General features: G+C 55.3%; 1 protein-coding gene across 1 annotated transcript in view; it reads left to right on the top strand.

Annotated features, from left to right (window-relative positions):
- Nucleotides 1–12571, top strand: part of tarbp1 (TAR (HIV-1) RNA binding protein 1) — a 42509-nt gene that overhangs the window by 14980 nt on the left and 14958 nt on the right. Inside the window, exon 17 of the mRNA XM_063192248.1 lies at nucleotides 655–908. Coding sequence (XP_063048318.1) covers nucleotides 655–908 — 254 coding nt within the window. The remainder of the gene's footprint in view (nucleotides 1–654; nucleotides 909–12571) is intronic.

The following is a 12571-nucleotide window of genomic DNA, read 5'->3' as shown; positions in this document are numbered from 1 at the left end:
AGAGACACCTTCATATGCTTGATCTTCCACAGAGCTGTCCTGCAGCTCAGCACACAGCAGGCACCTGCATTCACCAGCACTATACACAGGAGCGGATTAAGAAATGATGGCCCCCTGGGTCAAACATTGTCTTGAAGGCCAGTTTGGGTTGTGGCTGCGAGGCCAAGTTGGCCTGGCCCCTTGGGCCCTCTGGCCCTCTGGGCCCCCGGACCTGGCTTGGCCTAGGGACTATACCAGTTCATTGTACACTATATTGGCTGGCACATGAAGCACCTTGGAAAGATTATTATTGCGAAGGTGGTTTTGAAGGCCAGTGTGGGTCGTGGCCGCGAGGCCAAGTTGGCCTGGCCCCCTGGGGCCTCTGTCTCCCTGGGCCTGGGCCCGGTAGGCCTGTGCATTAATCCACCCCTGACTATACAACAGGTGAACACACACACACACACACACACACACACACACACACACACACACACACACACACACACACACACACACACACACACACACACACACACACACACACACACACACACAGCAGGGAAGGACCCCATAGACATCTGAATTATTCAACAATTTCGGTGCATGTGTCAGCACAAGTGCTTTCTGATTGGTGTGTGTGTGTGTGTGTGTTTGTACGTATGTGTCCTTCACTAGATTGTGTGTGAGCTGATGGAGCTGTCTGAGGTACGTTCCGGCGTGTTCAATGTGCTGATTGGCCACTGCTGCCAAACCTGGATGCCCTCTGACCTTGGAAGTGATCGTGGAGACGCCATAAGAGGAAGTGATAGTGGCCAGGGTGGTGGTGGTGATGATGATGATGATGATGAGCGTTTCTCCAGCGCTGTCTCCCACTTGGACATCCTGACCAGGGCGTGTTTGCATGGACCGGTGTTCCGCAGAGACCAGAGGTGATTGGAGGTCTTATCTCTCCTCTCCCTCTCATCTCCCTTTTTCCCTCGTCGTCTTCAAGCTATGCTATTTCCAAGTATAGAATATGATAGACAGGGTGAGGGGACATTACCATTTTAAGGCCTGCATCTGTCTTTAAACCAAATTAGCTGTGTCCAAACTTGGTCATAAGTTTTGTGTGCAATTGCTGTGCTTGAGAAGTGGGCATGGCATCCTCTTTTCCAAAACAGTTAGAGGTGAGTTGCTAAAACTTTGTATTCTTTCAGTGGGCATTTACAGGTCTGTCTGTCTGTGCAATATCACTCAAAAATCGAAGAGGGTCACCTGGGGAGGGCTTGTGAATTGACATGCAATGGCCCAATGGTGCTTTAAAGGTACACTGTGCAGGAAATGGTCAAAAAAGGTACTGCAACTATGCTGCTCATTGAAACTGGGCTGCCTATTGCCAAATTTGATCTTTACATGAAAGTTTACTAAGTAATAAACACATATTTTCTAGTATGGTCCAAGTAGTCATTTTTGCAGCTAAAAATTGCTATTTTTGGAAATGCAAAATGGCGGACCATGGAGAAGATCGAAGGTTATGTATATAACCACGGTTCTATGAGTTCCGGATGACCGCCAGAGGCGGTGCTTACAGCACATGGATATCCATGCACGTCAGTGCAGGTCGAGTACTTAGTAACAACAAATTCACTTGTGACCTGGGTGACGTCACCCGGTGACCCCGGGATCGGGGTCAAAAGAGCAACGCACCCAGGAAATGTCCTCTTGGCAAAATTTCTCGTGTACACTCCGAGTGACAGCCAAGCTCTGGCGGTCATCCGGAACTCATAGAACCGTGGTTATATACATAACCTTCGTTCTATATCGTTCCTCCTGACCGCCAGAGGCGGTGCTTACAGCACATGGATGACCAATACCAACAAAGTCATGAGGAGTGCCTAACCGTCGTCAGTGCTACTGAGACGGACTTGAAGCCACCGCAGTCGCCACAGGATAATGAGGGACGACATCAAGACAATAAAACCTGGTGAAGGCGTAGCCGGATGCCCAGGAGGCCGCGCCGCATACGCCTCCACACGTACCATAGGCCACATGCGAGCCAGTGCAACCTGGTCTAAAGGGCCCACGGGCTGCCAAAGTGAGAACCACAGGGGCAGCGCCAACCTGGCGGGGAAGCAAAAGGTTCATCCGCACCACCCTGTAGCCGTACCAGACGGCCCGGTACCACCTCCGGGTCCAGCCGCCATGGATGAGGCGGAACACAGGAAAAGAAGGTCAGCAACAGAGTCCTGTACGATGTTCGCAAGTGTACACCATGACCGAGGCGAGTGTCACCACCACGGACAAAGGCAGAGTAAGCAGCTGGAGACAATGCAGAACAGTCTGCGGCATTGGGACATGGCGTAGTCAAGACCATGTACCCATACCTCAAGAGGCCACAGCAAGCGGAGGCCGAGGGAAACGATGCAGGATGCCGGGGTCGGCACACACACACACCAACACCTGGAAGGAGTATAGCGTCAGGAAGGAGCGCGTCCAATGCCGGCACGTAGGATGCCAGCAGCAGGAGACCTCGAGACGGCGGTCCAGGAGGCCGCAAGTCGAGAACGGGGCAAAGCCCGCGCCATGACGGGAACGGCAACTGAAGTGGAATAAAACCACATGTAAGGAACCGCAGCGCCCAGAAGGCTACACCACAGTGCAGCAAGTGGACGGACCAAAAGGGCGTCCAGAGATCGCTGGCAGCAAGCAGAGGGCCTCCCAGCATGGCTCAGACAGGGGTGCTGCGCAAGCCACAGCAATCACCGTGCCATGGTCCGGTTCGGCAAAACCTTGCCCAGTACTCCGGACACATAGGCCTGCAACCAAGAGTCAAAGAGGCAGGCCCGGGCAGGCGGGTCGGTCACAACGGCCCAGGGCGGCCGAGAGACGGCCAACAAGACATGGGGCACCGAGCACCCATGCGTGCCTCACGCAATGTTGCATCACAACTCCCGCAGATGAACACATCCGCGACGTGACATTGCGGCCAGGCCACAATGGCCCAGGGTGGCCGAGAGACGGCCAACAAGACATGGGGCACCGAGCACCCTGGCGTGCCGCACGCAATGTTGCATCACAACTCCCGCAGACGAACACATCCGCGCCGTGACAGTGCGGCCGGGGCAGTGTGCCTCCAGGCTCAAGACCTTGCACGCAATGTTGCATCACAACTCCCGCAGACGAACACATCTGCGACGTGACATTGCAGCCGGGGCAGCGTGCCCCCAGGCTCAACACCTGAACTGGTGAGGCAAGTAGAGCGTCCAGAACCGGGCCAATACCCGGGAAGGAGTCAAGGCCATAGGTGGAGGCCTCCAGTATGCCGGCCAAAGTCTGATCGCCAAACCTGTGCGCAAAGCGCATACGGTCAGCCACATACGTATACGGTCAGCCACAACACACACAGAGCCCTGTAGGGGGGCGTCGGTACAGAGGGAGAGGGCCGTCCGCCCGACGAAGACAGTCAGGCTCTCCGAAGCCCTGGCAGAGAGTATGCAATCCCCTGGGTAGACACACCAGGAGAGAGGGCAGGGTGGCACGTGCTGCCAAGCAGCAGGTGCAGCCACTGCAATAGAAATGTGCAACAGGCCAGGTGGGAATGGCAACAAGCCAGGCCCAGAGAAGGCACGAGACGACACAGGGCGCACTCGCCCGCGATAAGCGAACCATCATGCCCCTGCAGCCGATAGCAAAACATGGGGCCTAACCATCCATACACCGTAGTAGCAGCCGTAGGGGCGCAGTCACCCACCGGCGCTTGGAAACAGCGAGGAGAGATCACCCACGAGGCGAGCTTAGCGAGACGACGAGGAGCAGACGTCAGAAAAAAGCAAAACATGCAGCAGGGCCGCCCACGTACAGCAACAGAAGCTGTAGTGGCACCATCATCACCCCTGGGGAAAGCGAGCCCATGAAACAGGGAAACATGTAAGGCAACAGAATATGGAGCGGGACCACTCCCACATACATGCCGTAGCCGCAGTGGTGTAGGCACCAAGGGCACCCCCCAGCGAGGCCATGGCGAAGTCACCAAGGGCCTACGGAGGACAACAAGCAGCAGGCTGAAGACAAAGAAAGCAGACAACTGCTTCGGGGCAGGAACGCTCACAAACAGTGGCATCAGCCACAGTGGACCTCCAGAGGGCCAAGGGGCGAAACGGCCAAAGGCCCTGCAAGGTCCGAAGGACGATGCGCCAGCCATAGGGCAGTGGGCAAAAGCGGACAATAGGAGGCAGAGCGGAATCACTCGCATACAGCAGCCGCAGCCGAAGTGGCGAGGGCACCAACGGCAACCACAATCAGCCCACGGTGAAGCCGCACACGGCCAAACGGGCCCCAGAGGATGACGCATAACAGTCCAATGATAATGCAGACGAGCAGAAAACAGGGCATGGAGCGGAACCACTCTCACACAGCAGCAGCAGCCGTAGAGGCGTAGACACCAACGGCACACTCAAGGAGCCGACAGGCGGGACCGCCCACGGCCAACATGGTAAAGAGTAGCGAGCTACACAGCATGATCTGGAGCGAAGTCACTCCAACAGCGGCAGCAGCCATGACGGCGCGGGTGCCCTGGTGTGCTCAAGAAGCCAACGGGCGAAACCGGCCACTGCCAACCAAAGCCTGGATAACGACTCGTATCAGTCGCAAGGCGATGAATAAAAGGAAGCCAGGCCACAGGACAGGGAGCAGGACCACTCACTGCAATGCAATCATGCAAACCATGCACATTCGATACCATCACAAAGGTACCAAGGCCCACACATCAGCCTGCAGCAGCCGTCAAGGCGTAAGCGCCGGTGGCATCATCAAGAGGCCCACAGGCGAAACCACCAGCGGCCAAACACCCAGGAGGACGACACTAAACAGTCGTAGGACAGAGATAACAGTAGCCAGAGCGAGATCACTCATGCACAGGACCACCACAACGTACCGTAGCTGCACAAGTGGCGACGGCATCAAGTAGCCTACAGGCGGAAACGCCCACAGCCAGAATGACACAGAAGGACGGTGGACAATAGCCGTAAGACAACGGAGAGAGGTAGGGAACAGCGGACACTCACGCCGTACAGCCACGCAAGGGCGCAATTAGTGCAAGCATGCAGCGCCACTGTGTAACCCATGCGCACAGAAGAACGGCAGGATGTCTGGACCCCATCAACACACCATAGCAGGCGCAGTAGCGCATGCGTCGACGGTAGTGGAGCAGCCTACAGGGCGGAAAACACCCATGGCCAGAAAACAACTCAGGGAGGCCACGTGCAAAGGTCTGAAGATCCCGGAGGAGTGTTCAGAACAGAAGGCGTGACTGAACCATCCACATAAAACAGAAATAGCCGCAGTGGCGGGAGCACCAGCGGGATTCACAAGTAGTTCTAGCCTCAGGCGAGATCACCCGTGGCCACACAAACCCAAAGGGGCGTTGTGGAGCAGACCTCAGACGATGAACAAAGGTGAACACATCGGACAGGGTGTAATCATGCACACACGGTAGAAGCAGCCCTCGTGGCGGAAACGCCATCGGCATGCACAAGTAGTCCCAGCCCCAGGCGAGATCACCCATGGCCAAACAAAACAGTCACCAGACTGGGAACAGAGGTAACGCAGCAGCGCTGTACCAGGTATATCCTGAAACAGGGCACGCCGCCGGTGGGCACTGCCCTCCGAGCAGGAGGCTAGAGGAGGGGAGGTAGAACGTCCAACACTCCAAACAGCCAACACCACGTCCACCCTGCGGCGCGCGTCAGGCGGAGGGCCCACACATGGCCCAGCAACATGCAGGCCGCACAGGCCAAGCAGGTTAAACCCCGCCACAGGCGTTCCCAGGAAGGAGGGGCACTCGTGAGGGTCGACATCCGTCCCCAGGACCACCCAGCAGTCGGCGCAGCAGTGGGAAAAAACCCAACATGGAAGTCGGTAGGCAGCCGAGGACACTGGGCTGACAAGCAAACAATGCAACATACACACTAGGGCGAGGGCACCCCAACGGAAGTCAATAAGTAAGCCAGCAGGGAGGCGAGGACACCAGGCAGGCGAGCAAACACTGAGAAAAAAACACATAGAAGGGGCGAGAGCACCCCAACGGCAGGCAAAACACATGCGTACAAAAGCATACAATGCAAAATATACACCAGGGGTGAGGGCATCCCAATGGTGGTCAGTAAGGAAGTCAGCAGGTAGGCGAGGACACCGCACTGACAAGTAAGCACTGAAAATACACAACCCAGGGGGCGAGGGCACCCCAATGGCAGCCAAAACACATGCGTGTAAGCACACAACGCAAAATATACACCAGGGGCGAGGGCATCCCGATGGCGGACAGTAAGGAAGTCAGCAGGTAGGCGAGGACACCGCGCTGACAAGTAAGCACTGCAAATGTAATGTAATGAAATGCAATGTAATGTAATGTAAGCACTGCAAAGACACAACCCAGGGGGCGAGGGCACCCCAATGGCGGTCAATAATGAAGTCAGCAGTGAGGTGAAGACACCAAGCTGACAAGCAAGCAATGACACAAACTGCACATTGCAGTTGGCACTGGGCAGGCGCTGTCCAACCAAAGCGACTCACAGTAGGGAACATAACCACAGCCAACATCACTAGCCCGCAAGAATTGCACAGCAATACAAGTGCATGGCAAATACACATCACAGGGGCGGAGGCACCCCAACGAGGAGACAAGCAAACAAACGACCAGGCGACAACTGAGTGATTACACAGGCAGTCGGCAGAATACAATAATACCATAATACTACACATGGTAACAGAATAATAGAACGGTGCGTGGCCCAGTAGGGAGAACACTAGCGTCAAGTGCAGACTAACCATGTAAACGATGGAGCTGGCAAGTAGCGGTGCGAGGGCCCTTTGGCGAGAACACCGGGGCAATGCAAATTGTAGATGAACCACCGCCACGCAGACAAGGAAGCCGTAATGTCAAACGAGCACGTAAGTAACGGCAAAACTAGAACTTAACAGAACGCGCCAACGCAAGCCAGCCCGTGGACAGGCACAGGCTGAAGGCGCAAGTACACTAGCGTATTACCAATAAGTTAGCAACGTTGCAACAGTTTAAATAGTTGAGAAAGGATCGAACTATAAACTGAGGAGTCGTCGTGCGCCATAACCGCTTATCAAACAAAACCAGCGGGGGAACACTGGAAACAAAGCGAGAATCAATGAAATCTGAATTAAGCAAACGATAGCGGCGCACCAACACCACGCAAACGCCATGGTCTAACAAGCAGTTCAGTCAGCCAACAGAGAGGCGACGTTAACCACAACCGCTTACCAAACAAAACAGCGGCGGGAAACACCGCTGGAAAGTTGGAACCAAGCGGCGACAGAAATAAGATATTAACAACACGGCTTACCTCCAAATGAAATGCCGGTGGAAGCCATCAGCGGCGTGAACACCGCGTCGGGGCGAGGGATACAACAGGTAGCTTAGCCCAACCGAGCGAGGACACTCGGCAATGAGGCAACGCATTACCTCTACGCAAACATGGGATATCTGAGGAAAACGAAGGGGACCAAAGCGCAGTTTCTTGGGGGATGTAAAAACACAGCCCCAATCCCGAGGGTAACGAAACCGACAGGCGCTAGTCCAAAATCCAGTAATGTTACATTTCACAGCACTCGCGACCTGCGATGATACGCGAGAAATGAAAAGAGGACATTTCCTGGGTGCGTTGCTCTTTTGACCCCGATCCCGGGGTCACCGGGTGACGTCACCCAGGTCACAAGTGAATTTGTTGTTACTAAGTACTCGACCTGCACTGACGTGCATGGATATCCATGTGCTGTAAGCACCGCCTCTGGCGGTCAGGAGGAACGATATAGAACCCCCTTTTCATGGATTAAAAGTGCAATTTTTCCAGTCATAATGAAAACTTAGAATTTGATGGTGGCGGTAAGTATTCATGAAAAAGGTAACATTAGTGAATGGGCAGCATGAATTCTGAAAATAATCAACAAAAAATCTCACACAGTGTCCCTTTAAGGTTACTGTATGTCATAGCCAAAGAGCACCTTATAGGTACCATCTGTTTGCCAACAGAACGCTGCAGCCCTCCTGTCCTCTTTTCTCTGGCTGTAGATAGTTCTATATCGTTCCTCCTGACCGCCAGAGGCGGTGCTTACAGCACATGGATATCCATGCACGTCAGTGCAGGTCGAGTACTTAGTAACAACAAATTCACTTGTGACCTGGGTGACGTCACCCGGTGACCCCGGGGTCGGGGTCAAAAGAGCAACGCACCCAGGAAATGTCCTCTTTTCATTTCTCGCGTATCATCGCAGGTCGCGAGTGCTGTGAAATGTAACATTACTGGATTTTGGACTAGCGCCTGTCGGTTTCATTACCCTCGGGATTGGGGCTGTGTTTTTACATCCCCCAAGAAACTGCGCTTTGGTCCCCTTCGTTTTCCTCAGATATCCCATGTTTGCGTAGAGGTAATGCGTTGCCTCATTGCCGAGTGTCCTCGCTCGGTTGAGCTAAGCTACCTGTTGTATCCCTCGCCCCGACGCGGTGTTCACGCCGCTGATGGCTTCCACCGGCATTTCATTTTGAGGTAAGCCGTGTTGTTAATATCTTATTTCTGTCGCCGCTTGGTTCCAACTTTCCAGCGGTGTTTCCCGCCGCTGTTTTGTTTGGTGAGCGGTTGTGGTTAACGTCGCCTCTCTGTTGGCTGGCTGAACTGCTTGTTAGACCATGGCGTTTGCGTGGTGTTGGTGCGCCGCTATCGTTTGCTTAATTCAGATTTCATTGATTCTCGCTTTGTTTCCAGTGTTCCCCCGCTGGTTTTGTTTGATAAGCGGTTATGGCGCACGACTCCTCCTCAGTTTATAGTTCGATCCTTGCTCAACTATTTGAACTGTTGCAACGTTGCTAACTTATTGGTTATACGCTAGTGTACTTGCGCCTCCAGCCTGTGCCTGTCCACGGGCTGGCTTGCGTTGGCGCATTCTGTTACGTTCTAGTATTGCCGTTACTTACGTGCTCGTTTGACATTACGGCTTCCTTGTCTGCGTGGCGGTGGTTCATCTACAATTTGCATTGCCCCGGTGTTCTCGCCTAAGGGCCCTCGCACCGCTACATGCCAGCTCCATTGTTTACATGGTTAGTGTGCACTTGACGCTAGTGTTCTCCCTACTGGGCCACGCACCGTTCTATTATTCTGTTACCATGTTTAGTATTATGGTATTATTGTATTCTGCCAACTGCCTGTGTAATCACTCAGTTGTCACCTGGTCGTTTGTTTGCTTGTCTCCTCGTTGGGGTGCCTCCGCCCCTGTGATGTGTATTTGCCATGCACTTGTATTGCTGTGCATTTCTTGCAGCCTAGTGATGTTGGCTGTGGTTATGTTCCTTACTGTGAGTCGCTTTGGTTGGACAGCGCCTGCCCAGTGCCAACTGCAATGTGCAGTTTGTGTCATTGCTTGCTTGTCAGATTGGTGTCCTCGCCTGTCTGCTGGCGCCTTGTTGGCTACACTCGGGGTGCTCTCGCCCCGGTGTTGTGTATTTGCAGTGTTCTCTCGGCGCAGTGTCTTCACCTCACTGCTGACTTCATTATTGACCGCCATTGGGGTGCTCTCGCCCCCTGGGTTGTGTATTTGCAGTGCTTACATTACATTTGCAGTGCTTACTTGTCAGCGCGGTGTCCTCGCCTACCTGCTGACTTCCTTACTGTCCGCCATTGGGATGCCCTCGCCCCTGGTGTATATTTTGCATTGTGTGCTTACACGCCTGTGTTTTGGCTGCCATTGGGGTGCCCTCGCCCCCTGGGTTGTGTATTGTCAGTGCTTACTTGTCAGTGCGGTGTCCTCGCCTACCTGCTGACTTCCTTACTGACCACCATTGGGATGCCCTCACCCCTGGTGTATATTTTGCATTGAATGCTTGTGTACGCATGTGTTGGGGTGCTCTCGCCCCTTCTATGTGTTTTTTCTCAGTGTTTGCTCGCCTGCCTGGTGTCCTCGCCTCCCTGCTGGCTTCCTTATTGACTTCCGTTGGGGTGCCCTCGCCCTAGTGTGTATGTTGCATTGTTTGCTTGTCAGCCCAGTGTCCTCGGCTGCCTACCGACTTCCATGTTGGGTCTTTTCCCACTGCTGCGCCGACTGCTGGGTGGATGTCGACCCTCACGGGTGCCCCTCCTTCCTGGGAACGCCTGTGGCGGGGTTTAACCTGCTTGGCCTGTGCGGCCTGCATGTTGCTGGGCCGTGTGTGGGCCCTCCGCCTGACGCGCGCCGCAGGGTGGACGTGGTGTTGGCTGTTTGGAGTGTTGGACGTTCTACCTCCCCTCCTCTAGCCTCCTGCTCGGAGGGCACAGGGTGGCAGTGTTCTCGCTTGCACACCGCATGCCGCCGACGTAGCCGGTTTCTGTTGCCGCCATGCCGGTTGCCTACCGCCGATACCGGCGGCATGCCCTGTTTCAGGATGTACCTGGTACAGCGCTGCTGCGTTACCTCTGTTCCCAGTCTGGTGACTGTTTTGTTTGGCCATGGGTGATCTCGCCTGGGGCTGGGACTACTTGTGCATGCCGATGGCGTTTCCGCCACGAGGGCTGCTTCTACCGTGTGTGCATGATTACACCCTGTCCGATGTGTTCAACTTTGTTCATCGTCTGAGGTCTGCTCCACGACACCCCTTTGGGTTTGTGTGGCCAATGGGTGATCTCGCCCGAGGCTAGAACTACTTGTGAATCCCGCTGGTGCTCCCACCACTGCGGCTATTTCTGTTTTATGTGGATGGTTCAGTCACGCCTTCTGTTCTGAACACTCCTCCGGGATCTTCAGACCTTTGCACGTGGCCTCCCTAAGTTGTTTTCTGGCCATGGGTGTTTTCCGCCCTGTAGGCTGCTCCGCTACCGTCGACGCATGCGCTACTGCGCCTGCTATGGTGTGTTGATGGGGTCCAGACATCCTGCCGTTCTTCTGTGCGCATGGGTTACACAGTGGCACTACATGCTTGCACAATTTGCGCCCTTGCGTGGCTGTACGGCGTGAGTGTTCCCGCTCGTCCGCTGTTCCCTACCTCTCTCCGTTGTCTTACGGCTGTTGTCCGCCGTCCTTCTGTGTCATTCTGGCTGTGGGCGTTTCCGCCTGTAGGCTACTTGATGCCGTCGCCACTTGTGCAGCTACGGTACGTTGTGGTGGTCCTGTGCATGAGTGATCTCGCTCTGGCTTCTTGAGCACACCAGGGCACCCGCGCCGTCATGGCTGCTGCCGCTGTTGGTGTGGCTTCGCTCCAGATCATGCTGTGTAGCTCGCTACTCTTTACCATGTTGGCCGTGGGCGGTCCCGCCTGTCGGCTCCTTGAGTGTGCCGTTGGTGTCTACGCCTCTACGGCTGCTGCTGCTGTGTGAGAGTGGTTCCGCTCCATGCCCTGTTTTCTGCTCGTCTGCATTATCATTGGACTGTTATGCGTCATCCTCTGGGGCCCGTTTGGCCGTGTGCGGCTTCACCGTGGGCTGATTGTGGTTGCCGTTGGTGCCCTCGCCACTTCGGCTGCGGCTGCTGTATGCGAGTGATTCCGCTCTGCCTCCTATTGTCCACTTTTGCCCACTGCCCTATGGCTGGCGCATCGTCCTTCGGACCTTGCAGGGCCTTTGGCCGTTTCGCCCCTTGGCCCTCTGGAGGTCCACTGTGGCTGATGCCACTGTTTGTGAGCGTTCCTGCCCCGAAGCAGTTGTCTGCTTTCTTTGTCCTCAGCCTGCTGCTTGTTGTCCTCCGTAGGCCCTTGGTGACTTCGCCATGGCCTCGCTGGGGGGTGCCCTTGGTGCCTACACCACTGCGGCTACGGCATGTATGTGGGAGTGGTCCCGCTCCATATTCTGTTGCCTTACATGTTTCCCTGTTTCATGGGATCGCTTTCCCCAGGGGTGATGAGGGTGCCACTACAGCTTCTGTTGCTGACGACTGTTCCTCGTCGTCTCGCTAAGCTCGCCTCGTGGGTGATCTCTCCTCGCTGTTTCCAAGCGCCGGTGGGTGACTGCGCCCCTACGGCTGCTACTACGGTGTATGGATGGTTAGGCCCCATGTTTTGCTATCGGCTGCAGGGGCATGATGGTTCGCTTATCGCGGGCGAGTGCGCCCTGTGTCGTCTCGTGCCTTCTCTGGGCCTGGCTTGTTGCCATTCCCACCTGGCCTGTTGCACATTTCTATTGCAGTGGCTGCACCTGCTGCTTGGCAGCACGTGCCACCCTGCCCTCTCTCCTGGTGTGTCTACCCAGGGGATTGCATACTCTCTGCCAGGGCTTCGGAGAGACTGACTGTCTTCGTCGGGCGGACGGCCCTCTCCCTCTGTACCGACGCCCCCCTACAGGGCTCTGTGTGTGATGTGGCTGACCGTATACGTATGTGGCTGACCGTATGCGCTTTGCGCACAGGTTTGTCGATCAGACTTTGGCCGGCATACTGGAGGCCTCCACCTATGGCCTTGACTCCTTCCCGGGTATTGGCCCGGTTCTGGACGCTCTACTTGCCTCACCAGTTCAGGTGTTGAGCCTGGGGGCACGCTGCCCCGGCTGCAATGTCACGTCGCAGATGTGTTCGTCTGCGGGAGTTGTGATGCAACATTGCGTGCAAGGTCTTGAGCCTGGAGGCACACTGC

This window comes from Engraulis encrasicolus, chromosome 24 (assembly GCF_034702125.1).
Source record: "Engraulis encrasicolus isolate BLACKSEA-1 chromosome 24, IST_EnEncr_1.0, whole genome shotgun sequence".
Taxonomy (NCBI): Eukaryota; Metazoa; Chordata; class Actinopteri; order Clupeiformes; family Engraulidae; genus Engraulis; species Engraulis encrasicolus.
The sequence above is the reverse complement of the archived record's forward strand: the minus strand, read 5'-3'. Positions and strand labels throughout refer to the sequence as shown.